The sequence below is a fragment of the Mobula birostris genome, chromosome 18, assembly GCF_030028105.1.
Source record: "Mobula birostris isolate sMobBir1 chromosome 18, sMobBir1.hap1, whole genome shotgun sequence".
Lineage (NCBI taxonomy): Eukaryota > Metazoa > Chordata > Chondrichthyes > Myliobatiformes > Myliobatidae > Mobula > Mobula birostris.
In genome coordinates, this window is record NC_092387.1 from 14,055,032 (window position 1) to 14,070,248 (window position 15,217).

The 15,217-nt window shown below is 39.4% G+C and overlaps 1 protein-coding gene across 7 annotated transcripts in view; it reads right to left on the reverse strand.

Annotated features, from left to right (window-relative positions):
• Positions 1 to 15,217, reverse strand: part of herc1 (HECT and RLD domain containing E3 ubiquitin protein ligase family member 1) — a 273,938-nt gene that overhangs the window by 217,649 nt on the left and 41,072 nt on the right. For all 7 annotated transcript variants that reach the window (XM_072282232.1, XM_072282231.1, XM_072282229.1 and 4 more), the window contains 3 exons: positions 9,575 to 10,530; positions 1,785 to 1,880; positions 1,315 to 1,509 (listed from right to left, as the gene is read on the reverse strand). In XM_072282232.1, coding sequence (XP_072138333.1) covers positions 1,315 to 1,509; positions 1,785 to 1,880; positions 9,575 to 10,504 — 1,221 coding nt within the window. In that variant the 5' untranslated portion in view covers positions 10,505 to 10,530. The remainder of the gene's footprint in view (positions 1 to 1,314; positions 1,510 to 1,784; positions 1,881 to 9,574; positions 10,531 to 15,217) is intronic.

A 15,217-nucleotide genomic window follows, 5' to 3' on the forward strand; every position in this document is an offset into this window, starting at 1 on the left:
ACGCATCCAATTTTGTCCTGTTTCAAAAGAAAACAGAAAAAAAATCCAGTTGGGTTGATTACTATCCAGTAAATCTACTCTAAATCATCAGAAAATTTTGAGTGCTATGAAGTGGTACTTATTCACCAATAACCTACTCACCGCAACAAAAACTTTCACTAAACATGGAATAAAGAGCTAAATTCAAATATTAAGGGGAGTTGATTTCAAGGCAAAATGTGACCAAGTCATCATCAAGAAGCTCTCATAAAAATTAAGGCAAAGGGGAAAGGGGATCAAGAAGTCACATCTCACACAGGGAAGGTAACTGTGCTTGTTCATGGTCAATAGAGTTTGTATTATTATTATTGCAGTAAATCTCCTGTAATCTGCTATCTCATTGTTTGGTAGTCTCAATGGTTTAGTAGGGTCCTATTCCCCATGTTCCCATTAAACTCACCAAGGTCCCTTTACTTGCACTCTCTTTAAACTCACCAGGGTCTCCGTTTCCCAAATTCCCTTTCAATATACCAGAGCACTAATCTCCATTTTCACTTTCCATTTAATGGGTTCACTGGCACATTTATTACACTAAACATGAATTAGAAGTGTGTTGAGGTATGATAAGAATAATAGCCAATGGTCCAGAAAATCTTCAAGCCTGGCCACCAAAGTCATAAGGATGCTAGATTATAAGAGTTTTACTGAAATGGCCAAAAGATGCTGAAGATGGAATTTTACCAAAGGAGATAAATCACTTTTCAGTAAGTTCACTTAACACATATAATGACAACATAATCAGAACATATTTCAAAATAAATTATTGAAATTAAATGTTCCAACCCATTTGCAAAAACATTATACAATATTCCCAAACAACAGGAATTCTGCAGATGCTGGAAATTCAAGCAACACACATAAAAGTTGCTGGTGAACACAGCAGGCCAGGCAGCATCTCTAGGAAGAGGTGCAGTCGACGTTTCAGGCCGAGACCCTTAGTCCTGACAAAGGGTCTCGGCCTGAAACGTCGACTGCACCTCTTCCTAGAGATGCTGCCTGGCCTGCTGCGTTCACCAGCAACTCTTATGTGTGTTGATACAATATTCCCAAAAGCTTCTTCATGCAAATTAATGCTTTCTCTTCTTCAAAAGCTTATCTACCAAAATATTCACAAGATGACTAAAAAACACTGTAGATATATGTTGTGTCTCTGGTAGATACATCTAGTCAATTCTTGATGTATTTACCCCAACAGCTCAACACAATTCCTCTTTTATTGTAACACGTGCCAGTTCTGAAACTAAAGAACAGAGGAGATGTAACTTCTCTACTTACAGTTTGTGCATCAGCAAAACTTAGGGCTAGTTTAGGCTGCAGAATTTTTTCCTGTGTTCCTTCAACTAGCTGATGACTGCTGTTACTACCCCACACATATACTTCACATGTTTCTGACACCATTGGAGTATCACCACTCTGCAAACTATCGGGGCTTGCACATGTCCTAGAGTAATCCGATGCCATTCGACAAACCTAAAACCAAAGACAAAGCAAACAATCAGTTTTAAGCTTTAGAACTCAAAATTAACAAAAACAAGTAATCTCATCGACAGGAACATTCAACTTACTTAACTGCTTATACATTTGCCAATGTAAGCTTCTATAATGCAAAAGTAATTCAATGGAGATGTAATACCGTATATCTGCACAAGTACACTATGAGCATAAAACAGTTCCAAAACAAGTCTGTTAGACAATTAGTTGAAATAATTAAATCAACAAAATATGCATGGAACTTTCTTCCATACCTCTTCAAAGAGGCAGAGAGCTGCCTCATATAATGAGCACAAGCCATCGGGTGTCCTAGTAGGTTCTCGCCACTGACTCCTATCAGCTGATGAACCCTATGAAAAGAAAAGTTTGGACAACCTATCAAAATTTTGTCAAATTTCAGCCAGTAAAGTTGATGCCTCACAAAATGCGGTACAAATAGATCAGGGGTATCAGTGTGGTTGCCACAGTTGCATGGGAGAGACTCAGAATAATCCCAAAGCAGGAAAGGTTGTGGCCAAGTATAGACAGAGAGAAAATGAAATGACTGGGCAATTTCAACATTTCTCAAAATTTCCTCCTCCCCTCTAAATTAGGTGGAACAATGGACATCAATCATACCGTATCTGTTTGTGCTGTTAAACTAAAAAGGTGAAACAATTGCCTCAATAAATACTGATAGCAGAGCAATGGAAACATAATAAATGTAAAGAGGGCAACTAATCCGTAAATAATGTTCTGATATCTGTAGTGCATGCAACTCTATACATACATGACAGAAGGCAATATCTACAGCAATCTCACTGAACAAGCCAACATTATTTCTAAGCGAACACGGGGAAGATGTTTCAGATATCCCAGCAGGGAAAAATCTCACCATTAGGATTTGGACGTTCAGGACCGAAATGACAAGAAATTTCTTCAACACAAAGTTAACATATCCTTCGAAATCCCTACAGAATAATAGATTTTTGAATGTTAATGGAAACAGGGCTATGGGCTTAGGTTATGAACGTGGTACTAAAGGGAAAATATCAGCTACAATCTTATGGAGGTAATCTAAATAACTGCTTTTGCTTCCATTCCTTACATAGAAACATAGAAAATAGGTGCAGGAGTAGGCCATTCGGCCCTTCGAGCCTGCACCGCCATTTATTATGATCATGGCTGATCATCCAACTCAGAACCCCGCCCCAGCCTTCCCTCCATACCCCCTAGCCCCCGTAGCCACAAGGGCCATATCTAACTCCCTCTTAAATATAGCCAATGAACTGGCCTCAACTGTTTCCTGTGGCATTCTTTTACATTCTTTTTTTCACATTCTTTTACATTCTGCAAAAACTTCATAAATTTTAAACACCTCAAACAATCTATTCTATTTTCCATTAAATGAGAAAGCCCTTATCCCGATGAAGCCTCAAATGATCTTCTCTCCACTCTCAAATGACTTCTGCCTTCATTTTGAAATAATTCTGTAAAATAGCTTGATTATCTGAATCATCTCTTGTATAACTTCATCTCTTTGTGTATTCTAATACACCTGATAAAATTCTGAGTGCCCTGTCAATTTCCATAACAAGTCTCTACTGTACTTTGCAACTTACCCCCTCTTAAAGACATGTCCTCTAATGTTCAAATTTCCCAGCTCCTCAGTGTTCTATTACTCCTCTAAAATTACATGTAGTAAAACTCAGCACACTCATATTTATCATGGAAACTATCAGTCTAACCTTTTAAACTTTCAGAAAGGAGTATCTCTGGGATAGGCACATGAAATTTGTTACAGTTACACACAGGAGATGAGGGAAAACTATTACAGAGATAAACCAGGAAAGCAGAAGTTATTCCAAGTGAAGGGAAGGCTGAGAAGACTCAAAGGTCTTAAAATCATGATGGGTTTACAAAGAAAGATAAGTTTTTATAAATGGGTGAAATGTCAATAACATTACGGTCTAAGCTGCGTGAAAAATATATTTTTACTCAACAAGCGATTATGATTTGAATTGTACGGCTCAGTGGAAGTGTACCTGCATATTCATTAATGGACCTGGCTAAATATCAGAAAATAAATCACAGGGATATGGAAAAGAGTGAGTGTGTGGGTATAACTGGATAGCTCTTCAAAAGAGTCATGACATTCAACGGACAAAATTGCAGCCTGTGCTGTAACATTCTATAAGTGTTAAGTGATGTAGTCTTCTACAGATAACTATGCCTTGATTATTTATTTTCATCTTGGAAAAAAAAATAGATTTGGTTATCTGAAGTTGTGGCAAAATCCACATATGAAGCAATGGGACAGCATAATGTCACAGCCAGAACGATACTGCCTCATAGTTCCAGCAACCTGGGTTCAATCAGAACTTCCAATGCTGTCTGCGTGGAGACTGCCCCTTCACCTGTGACCTTGTGACCTTTCAGCTCCTATATCCCATGATGCACAGATTGGTAGGTTACTATTACCTACAAAACAAAACCAATCAAAAGAAAAACACAGAGCCAGAAATAATATGTCTACCCTTCTTTTTAACTTTACTGAGGCGCACACTTATGATGTGGTGGTGTAATGACGTTTGGCGTTCACATATAATCTGTAATAATTACATAAACAGAGAAAGTTTATTCAAGTACATTTACAGTATTGCTCAAATATTACCAAACTATTAAATTGTCCCATTCAGGCCCCAAATATTTAATCAGTGGAAAATTTCTTACTCTTGTGGGAAAACGTCTTTCCTGACCGGAGGTGGGGTCACTCTGCTTGGCAAGTGAGATTTGTGGCTGTAAAACAACCTCAGGGTCTGGGGCCTCCTCCATGGCAGTTGTAGAAGTTGACTCCAAAACTGCAGGAAGTGTTTCTGACAGCTCTGGGCACCTTTCTTCTGGACGTGTTGGCATCCCGAACAGTGCATAGCAAGCTGCTCGATCTGCTGATCTATCCCAGGCCACAAGACAAAGCTTCAAGCCAATGCCTTCATTTGACCATGCCTAGGTGGCAAACATGCAGCTCCTCCAACACATTAGCTCTCTGTTAGGATTGCACAATTCCCAATCCCCACTTAAGGCACCCCCCATCAAGGGCAAGTTCATCCTGGCACTGGTGAAAATTTCTGCTACACATACCAGTTATTTTGTAGACCCTAGATAGTGTGGGGTCTCTTCTGGTTTTCATTTGGATCATCTCTGTCGTAATAGGGAGACTTTCAACTTGCATTAGGAAGAATACATCAAGAGGCGTGGCACCTTTTGTAAACTTTTCAGGCATTTCCTTTTGCAAGAGTAAACAGGACAATCCACCAGCATTCCCATAATTAGTCATCCTTTGAATTCGATCTTGTAATTGTGTCTTCCAAGAAACAGAGCTCATCTCTGCACTTATGCTGCTGCTGTTAGTGGAACACACTTCCATGGATTGAAAATGGGCGCTAGTGGTTGATGATCAGTAATGAGGATAAACTCTCTCCCATACAACTACTGGTTGAAACGTTTTACACCCCGAACCAGACTCAAGGCCTCTGTCAATCTGTGCATAATTTTTCTCTGCTGCGGTAAGGAAATATGATACAAAGGCTATGGGGGCATCCACTTCCATTTGTCATGACATGGTGACATGACTGAAACCATACCCTAAGGCGAGGTGTCAGAGGCAAGGTTCACTGGATGATGTGAATCATAATGTCTGACATCACCATTTCCTGTAACCTTTTTGAAAGCCACTTTACATTGCTTTGTCCATGGCCATTTCTTCCCGATCTGTAGTCACAAGTTCAAGAGATGGAGCTCTAAACCAGGTTTGGCAGGAACTTGATATAGTAATTGACAAATCCTAAAAAGGACCACAACAGTGACACATCCTTTGGCATTGGGATATCCACCACTGCTAGAATTTTCTCAGCACACATGTGTAATCCTTCTGTGTCAATGGTGTAACCACAGTAAGTGATTCTTGGTTTAAAGAATTTGTACTTGTTGCACTGTGCTCTGAGCTCATAACCTTCTAATCTTTTTAGCACTGTCTTGAGGTCTCGGAGATGTTTCTCGTCATTCTTGCTGGTAACAACCATGTCATCCAGGTAACACTGAATGCCTGGGCAGCATTGCAGTACCTGATCCATAGCTTTCTGCCAGAGTGCTGGTGCAGATGTCACTCAAAAATTTGCCTATTATAGCAATAAACCCATTGTGAGTGTTAACACTGAGGAATACTTTGGACTCTCGTTCCATCTTCATTTGCAGGTAGGCTTCAACTAAATCCACTTTGCTTAAGTATTTTCCTTCAGAAAGGTTTGCAAAATATATCTTCTATTCTGGGCAGAAGGTATAGATACACTTTCAGTAGTGGGCTGATAGTGACTGTAAAATCACCACAGGTCCTGACAGACCCTTCCTTCTTGGCTACCAGGACCAGGGGTGTTGCCCATGGGCTGTAATGAACCTTGAAAGCAATTTCTTCAGCTTCCCTGCAATCTAGCTCACTGGCTATTTTATCACAGATGATATAAGGAACTGGACTGGCTTGGTAAAACTTGGATGTGGCATTTTCACTTTACACTATTTTACAGTTGACATGTCTGAACTTTCTAATGTCATCCTTGAACACCTGTGGCATCATCCAGTGCCTTTCTTAATTTGGTTCCTGTTGACTCTTTTGCAAGGGATGGGGCATGGAAATGGTGGATGGGTTGTAATTGTCTTAGCCAATCGCGATTCCACATTGCTGGCCCTCCTGTTTTTAAACACATACAAGCCCAATGTGTCTTGCTGATTGTTGTATTTCACTGTGACGAATGTCATTCCCACAGGAGTTATCTTTCCTCCAGTATAAGTTCTTAGTTGGATACCTACAGGCTTCAGTTCAGTATCTTTGAAATGCCATTCGAATTCATTTTGTGGAATGGCTGAAACAGCCAAGTCAGTGTCCAATTCCATTTTAATTAATTTACTGTTCACACCTTGTGTAAGCTATAGTGCATTGTCTATTGTTAGTTTTCATATTGTAAATTTCAAGACCAGCCTGTTCTGTGCCACTGTCATCATTAGCAAATTTTTCATCAACAGTATGCAGATTACTACTCTTTTTGAAGATGCAACTTGACTTTTTAATCTTTTTCTCTTACCTGTGAGGTCCATTTATTTTTATCTCACCAACATTCTCTTTGTATGCACCTTACTTTGTTACGTTTTCTGTAAGTTTCACCTTTAAACCAGCATTGGTCTGGTGTACCCGAACCCCTGCCACAACGGTATCATAATTTGTTTGGCCAGGCAGGCTTCTGTTTAGACGTTGCAATTTTGTTCCGCTCACCTTCATTCCTGGCTGCAACTCAATTGCATCCCTTTTTGCTGTTTCCATTGGTGCAACAATTTCAACTGCTTTTTTTGTTAAATGCAAGTTGTGCTTCAGTTAGGATCCATTTTTGAATGCTTTCTTGTAAGATTACACAATCTTTCATTGCATCATTAAGCCTATTACTGAACTGACAATACACATTTTCAATTCAGCAATGTACGTTGAAATGGACTCCCCTTCATTTTGATTCTGCTTATGTAAACTTAAAGCGTTCTGTAATCAACAACAGTTTCAATTCTAAATGTTACTGTATTTCTTTCACAATATCAGCAAAGCTCATTTCAGCTGGTTTGCTAAGAGCAGTCAAACTGCTCAGCAAAAGCTTTTCCACCCAAAACTGACAATCACTTCTCATCCGCTATTTCATTTGCTTCAAAATACTGCTCAATTTGTTTAGTATACATCAGCTGATTATTCGTTGTACAATCAAATGTGTCTATGTAGCCAGCTATTTCTGCTCTTTTTTAATTTATGATTATCACCCGGTACTCACTATTTCTGCCTTTCTTTTTCCAAAAAAAAACATGACCGTCTCTCTTCCTTTCGCAAAGAAACAGGTGTTTTACTTCTTGTTTATTAAAAAAAAATTGAACATCTCGCTGTTCTTCAACAGGTAGGTAGTCTTCTCGGGTTCATTTAAAAACTTCCTCATCGCAATTGTTAGGTTTTGTAGCTCCTAAACATAAAACTAATCAAAAGAAAACATGGAGCCTAGGAATAATATCTACAATATTACTCAAGTATTACTGAGATATTAAATAAACAATGGTTAACTCACCATTGTAACTTGCTTCTGGCATTAGTGCAATATTATTGCAAGATAGTTGGTATGGATTCAGTCGGCCACTGATCATTGCTTACATTTGCCCTTTCTGAAAAGCATTGGCCATAATCCTTTTGATATTCTAAAATCAACCTTCTTTAACTAAGTTAGAAGATTCATGTGAAACAGATTTGATAATTCATACATGCAGTCATTTTGTCCTCCCACTTTTTATAAATTCACACTCATTACCATAATTTATACTGTCTTTCTCTGTATTTTTCTACAAACGTATTAGATTTTGATCTTGTTTTATTATTATTGTGCAACTCACCATTAATCAGTGAGGTCTAAAATCGATCAGACACTCTGATATCTTCACTCTGATTTCCCATTACATTTCAGAGTGCAAGTCATTTTATTTTGACAGTGTCCCCTATTACTTTCAGAACTACTTCCTCAGCTAAAGCAATTACTCCTCTTTCTATAATATACACATGAATTCACAAACTAAGAGCAACAGCACTATCCATTCAAGCCTGCTCTGTTGATTAATAAAATCGTGGCCAATCCTTTCCTCCTACCCTTGTTTATTAACACCTACCTGCATCTTAAAATATACTGAAAGGGATGTGAAAGAAGAGTTTTTACCAAGCCTCATGAGCCCCAAAAAAACCTTACCTTATTTTAAACAATGACACCTAATTCTTGGTGTTCTCACAAAAGATATTATCTTCTCCATGTTCACTCAGTCAAAACCCTTAAAGATCTTACAGGCTTCAATAAAGCCTGTCCTCACTTTCCTGAACTCCAACACTACAAGTTTAACCTGTTCAACCTAACCTCATAAAACAACATTGTTATTCCAGTTATTAGTTTAGTAAGTCTTTCTCTGAACTGCTTCTAATGCAAAAACATTCTTCTTCAAATAGGAAAACCAACACCAAACATAGTGCTCCAAGTGTGTCCTCATCATGCACTACATAATTGAAGCACAACCTTTCTACTTTTCATTCTACTTTTCTATCAATAAACATTCTTTTCTATTGCTTGTTTAATTGCTTGTGGGATCTACATACTAAACTTTTACAAACAGTACATGAGGATGCCCAGCTCCCTCTGCACTTTGAGTCCTGCAACGTCTTCCCACTTAGATACAGGTCAACCTTCACTAACCCGGCACCATTGGGACCTGAGGAGTGCCGGATCAGTGAAAATGCCGAATTACAGAAGGATCACACTAAGCATAATCAGTGCTGGATTATCAAAGGAACCAGATTACAGGTAGTCGGATTAGTGAAGGTCGACTGTAATATGCTTCCTCAAAGTTCATGCTAAGATGGACAATTACACATATACTCCACCTGTTGATATTTTTTTTTAATTTTCACAACCACAAGCTGCTTCTATGAACCACTAATATTTCTGTACATAAAAACCATTTATTATTTTCTTATAGTTTGCCTGCCACATTTCACATACATTTAGCCACTCTTACTAAATTATCCATTTCTTTTACTTTTCCTGGGAAACTGATTGAGAATATGTGGGGAAGGTTTTGGAGCTGGAGACAGCAGGGGCAAGCGCAGGACAGTGGTGGAGGAGGAAATATTATACAATGTTGAACCACGCCCATTTGGGCTGGGCTTGCTCCACTAGATGGCCTCTACTGGTACTTCAAAGCTTACACGTTAACCATCTTATTGTTTCTTCACATTACTGTAGACAACTGTGCATACCATTGCAGTTGTCATTAAATATTAACAATACCCTTAGCATCATTCTTGTATGTTTAAACTAAATGACCCATGAATTGTGCAGCTAAAAAAATCTTTAAGGAATTAACATATTCAAAGCAACATGTTCTTTCCTGTCAAGCAAACAACAGCCTTTTTAATACCATTTTCTCAAATGAAATTAGATTTGATACATACCAAAGAACGCCTCATTTGCACGAGAATACTCATGAAGCAATCATAGCTGATCATTCCCTCCCAACTCAGAGATAGTTTTGTTTTTTCCATGGTACTAACAACAGCAGACGCAGCCAAAGCCATTTCTATCCACTCTAAAAAGTATCGCAGTGAACCCCTCTGGGCTGCAAGACCAAGGAGCAGTTCTGATGCTAGTCTTCGCCCCAAAATATCAGCTCCTGAGTTCGGCATTGTGACTCCCTTTAGGAATGTTGTTACTTGAGATAAGCAGTCCAGTCCCATTGGAGGAATTTTGCTTTCATTTGCTAAAGACAATGGTGGTAATGAGCTAATCACATCTATTGCTGTACTGATAACATCATTGCAGAGGTTCAGTCCTGGCACTGTAGAAGGCGTCATCCAGTTCTGTCGTAATAGTGCAAACAATAAACTCAATCCAGTCCGAACCCCCATCTCAATCAGAGCATCTGTACTGGATCTTGGCCGTTCACTGACAGAATGGATATCTACTGATCCAGAACTGCTTTCTGGTGAATGCTGTTGCTGTTTGACTTTACCTTTGTCATGGTATTTGTTGGAAAGAGCATAAAAAACACGCTGCAACACTAATAATCGTTTCCGAAGGGCTGCTGCAAATGGAGAATCTGAGCACACCATCTTTGCCAGAGCCAGCTGGCTACTAAGGAGAGCATCCAAATAATGTTCTTGTTCATCGCTAGAGAGGGACTCACGTTCAAAATCTGGTAACTGGGGTCCCTTAAGGCAGAGCACTTGCTGTGGTAATGGTACCACTTCCTTACTGCTAATTAGCTTATCATACAAAACAGAAACGCCCTCTCTTGTGGCAATGGACTCGCTGTCTTCTGTGATCCAGGAGCTGTTGAGATGCTCCAGCCATTTTAGCTTGACTGTTGGGATCATTAGAGCCATGATTAATCACTTTATTGCCATTAGACCTAAAAAGAAAAAGAAAAAAATGAAAACAATTAAAATCAGAGTTATTTTTTTAGGCAATTTATTGGTTGGTAATTGGTAAATTATCACATGTACCAAGATAAAGTGAAAAGCTTGGCTTCGCATGCCACTCACACGTATCATTTCAAAACACAAGTACAAGGTAGTACAAGTAGCTTCTTGAATATTGACATTTGCCATAATCCTTTCTATTAATTCTGTATCAGCTGATAAACACATTGGGCATTCTTTGTCAATAGAGATTGGTGAAGAAGAACACAAATGGATAGAGGAGCAAAGTGGAAAACAGCAGCAAGTTCCAAATTGTGCAAGTATCATCAGATCAGTCAATCCAAATCTTTGAGCAGTCTATGGATTTGCTTTATATAAAAAAAAATGCAATAGAATTTAATCGAGCATCAGCATTGGAGGTAGAAAGACTTCCACATACAGTCAGACATCCCACCTCTCCCGGGAGTTCCGGGAGTCTCCCGCATATCGACAGTGGCTCCCTGATGCCCGCAAATGATATACAATATCCCGGAAATCGATTTTTTTTTAAGAGGGGGGAGGGAGAGGGGAAAAAAAAGAAAGAAAATGAATGAATCCTGCTTGATCTCTCTTTGTGCTAAGTAGACCTATCAGTTTTCTCTGTGGGCAGGCTTTACAATTGACCTCTCTCTCTCTCTTCCACAGTCCATCAGTTCAGTTACTACTGTCTGTAATGACGCTGAAATGATCCGGACAGCTGTTGGTGATGAAGTACAAAAGCCTGGCAAAGAAATTTCCAAGGCTGGCGGTGACAACCTGACTATGCGAAGCCGTCCTATACAGGTGGGGTGTGTTGGTGTCTTAAAGGGGTTTAAATTGGAGCGAAATTCCAAAATCATCCGCTAAGACATCTTTAAGAATGTGCTCCCAGCAAGCAAATTCTTCGGGGTTTTTTTCCCTGAAACATTTCCACTTACAGGTACATCAAATCCCGCAATGGGCTGGGTTTAAGCGCAGTCATTTTCAGAAGAAAAAACAATTTTAATAAATACTTGGCCCCCCCACTGAGGTCTCATCATTAGGACAGCGAACTGTTTACCTGTGCTGCTCACTTAATATGCGTTTTGAATTACACTTTATTAAATAACATGGTAATATATGGTAATAAAATCCCCCATTTTGACGTAAAAAAGTAAGTTCTGATCCCAACTATTGCAGGAAGTGTGTGTCTGTGAGTGAGTGAGTAAGTGAGTGAGTACAGACGTATATGCGATCGGACGTTGTCCGAATGGACGTTAAGCGGCGCACACCTGTAATAAGGATACACCTTATGCTTTTATTTCTTTTAAGGACCACAACATATTAGGGAGGCTAAGTGCAGGGAAGGCTGCTTAAGTATTTCACAGTTCTTTTCAGCAGAAAACCAAAGTCTGACAGAGAAGGTCACTGGAGCTGAAGTGTACTTTACATCTTTCATCGTTGAGCATAACCTGCCATTCCAGGTGTGTAAGCACACAGGCAAGCTATTCAGGAAACTGTTTCCTGATCCAGAAATAGCAAAAAACTATGCCAGCTCATCAACCAAGACAGCAGCTATTGTGAACACGGCACATTAAGACAGAATTCAGAAGTCAGCTGTCTCAAAAAACACTTGTGAATCTGATGTCTTGCAAAACTAACAAATTTATTGACAGACTGCTATGAGGTTGAGACTTCCAGTTCAGACCTCCCTGAAATGAGTTTTTACAGGGTGGGATGTCTGTACAATGCATACAATAATGGTGGTATTTCAATTCCTACTTCCATGCCAAAAAGATTTTATTTTGTTCTGTGCCATTTTGACCTGAAGATGTTCTTCTGATCATCCATAAACTTACATATGCAACACATTGCCCAATGCACCGTGCTTCTACACTTTTACTTGCCATTTAGTGCAAGACGATGATGACTGATCAAGGATCATACATCAAGAACTTGGGTATCCATTGCACTCTGCTCTGGCAGGGATGTGATCTAGTGAACAGAAAAAAAACCCTCTAACAAACTTACAGGTGTGGGACACCACAGTAGTGTAACAGTTTGCACAACACTATTACAACTTGGGGCGGAACTCGGAGTTCAATTCCAGTATAATCTAAGGAGTCTCTGTATGTCCTTCCCGTGGAATGTTCTGGTTTCTTCTCACCGGGTAGGTTAATTCATCATTGTAAATTGCCCTGTGATTAGATTAAGATTAAATCGGGGCTGTCAGGAGTTACTGGGGCAGCACAGCTCGAAGGACCAGAAGGCCCTACTCTACACTGCATCTCTAAACAAACAGATTAATAAGTAAGAGATACAAAAAAAACAAGCTGGTACAGGAGAGTCAAATACTCAACTCAGCATGTCAAAAGATAAGAAAAGCCTTCTCTTCTGATCAATTGTTAAACTCTAATCAAGTACAGAAGATTCAGCAAATTCACACAGATTTTGATGGGATTTATTGTGCTAACATCAAATCTGAACTGACAAAACGGGGTCAATCCCTCTGTCACATTAAAAATCTTACATGCAGTACCATACATTTACTTCTGATTTAACACCAAATCCATAAAAGGAAATGCAAACAAGCTTTGGTCTACATGTAGATAAAGGCTGCATCTTTATCTACATTTAGATTGAAGCTCCCTGACATTTGGGCAGTGCTGACAAAACAGACTCAACAACTAGTAACTGTGCACTTTGTAGATGGAATCACGTGCTTTGGCAGAGGGTATAAATGTTTAGGCAGATAGAATGCCAAATAAGGTGGCTACCTTGTACGGAAAAGGACATACAGACAGTAAAAATAGTGTAGGTGAAACATGGTAGCGTAGTGGTCAGCACAACATTTTACAGTTCTGGTGATCCGGGTTCTATTCCCGATGCTGCCAGTAAGGAGTTTGTACATTCTCCCTGTGACTCTGGCTTATTCAAAAGATGTACTGGTTGGTAGGTTAATTGCTCAAAAGATGTACTGGTTGGTAGGTTAATTGCTCATTGTAGATTGTCCCATGATTAGACCAAGATTAAATTGGGGCATTGCTGGAAGGGCTTATTCCATGCTGTATGTCAATCAATCAATAAATAACAACAGAGAAAAGGTGAAGTTACCCGCTTGGGCACACACATAACATAACAGAACAGCAGTGTATTTGTGAAATGGTGAGATACTGAGTGCTGAGGCTACAAGGGACATGGGTGTACTTCAAAAGAAATCGCAAAGACAGATATTCAAGTGCAACAAGCAATTACCTTTTTACTGTAGAATTTAAACACAGGAGTAAAGAATTCTATTGCAATTGTGCAAGGACTTGACAAGGTCATTACTGGAGTACTGAGCAGTTTTAGGCTCTTTAGCTGGGAATAATACACAATAAAGCAAAACTTACTGAAATGGCAGGATTGTGGTAGGTAACTGAGACAGCATTCTCATTAATTTAGAAGAACGCAAGAAGATTACATCAAAACATACAACATCATTAAAGTTCTTTACAGGCAAACTACAGAGAGAATGTTTACCCTAGCTAAGGAGTCTAGGATGAGAGGACAGCTTCAGAATAAGGGGAAGGGTATTTGGAACTGAAATTAATGCAAATTTCAATATTTAGTTGATTGTGAACTTTGAGAAATTCTCTAGCCTGAAGGGTTGTGGAAATTCAGTCATTATGCTCATTCAAACTACAAATCAGAAGATTTCTGAACATTAATCAAGGAATAATGGGATAGTGCTGGAAAACAGCATTGATACAGACAAATTAGCCATGATCTTAATGAATGGCACAGCAACACCTATTTCCCCATGCATCTTCTATATATCTTGAATGGGGCCAAGTCTTTTGGAACTGTTGTTTGTAATCACTAGATACATGGATTCCTGGTTGTACGGGAAGTAGTGTGCTGACAAAGACATCTCATACTGGAAACTTTGCGTAAAATATTCTGTTAATTCCTTTTTTCAGCTACAATATCTATACCCAATAGTTATTTCTATTATTTCCTGCAGGGCCAAAATAGTCAGTAGCTCAATAAGAAGCAACACACATAAAAGTTGCTGGTGAACGCAGCAGCAGAGACGAAGGGTCTCGGCCTGAAACGTTGACTGCACCTCTTCCTAGAGATGCTGCCTGGCCTGCTGCGTTCACCAGCAACTTTTATGTGTGTTGCTTGAATTTCCAGCATCTGCAGAATTCCTGTTGTTTGTGAGCTCACTAAGAAACCGGGACTGCTTTGCTCAATTGATTAAAGGTGACAAAAGTAATGAATAAGTGGTACATCGTGTCAAAGCCCCTGTTGTGCGAACAGCCATTGCAGAAATATATGGCTGCAAGGGGATCAAAGCTATGAACTTCGTACTTAAAAATATTTGACCTTTGGCAATTCAGATGGGAAAGATGAGGTGATAAGACAACAGCAGATGTCATTTCATTGGCTCAGCTCTGGAACATTTGGGCAGTGAAGATGCATACACCAGGATGCTTTTCATTGACTTAAGCCTAGAATTCAAGACTATCATCCCTTCAAAACTAATCAATAAGCTCCAAGATCTAGGCCTTGATAGCTTCTCATGCAACTGGATCCTCAATTTCCTCACTTGCAGCCCAGATGCTGGTCAGCTTGGATTGGCAACAGCATCTCCTCCACGATTACCACAAGCACAGTTGCACCACAAGGCTGTGT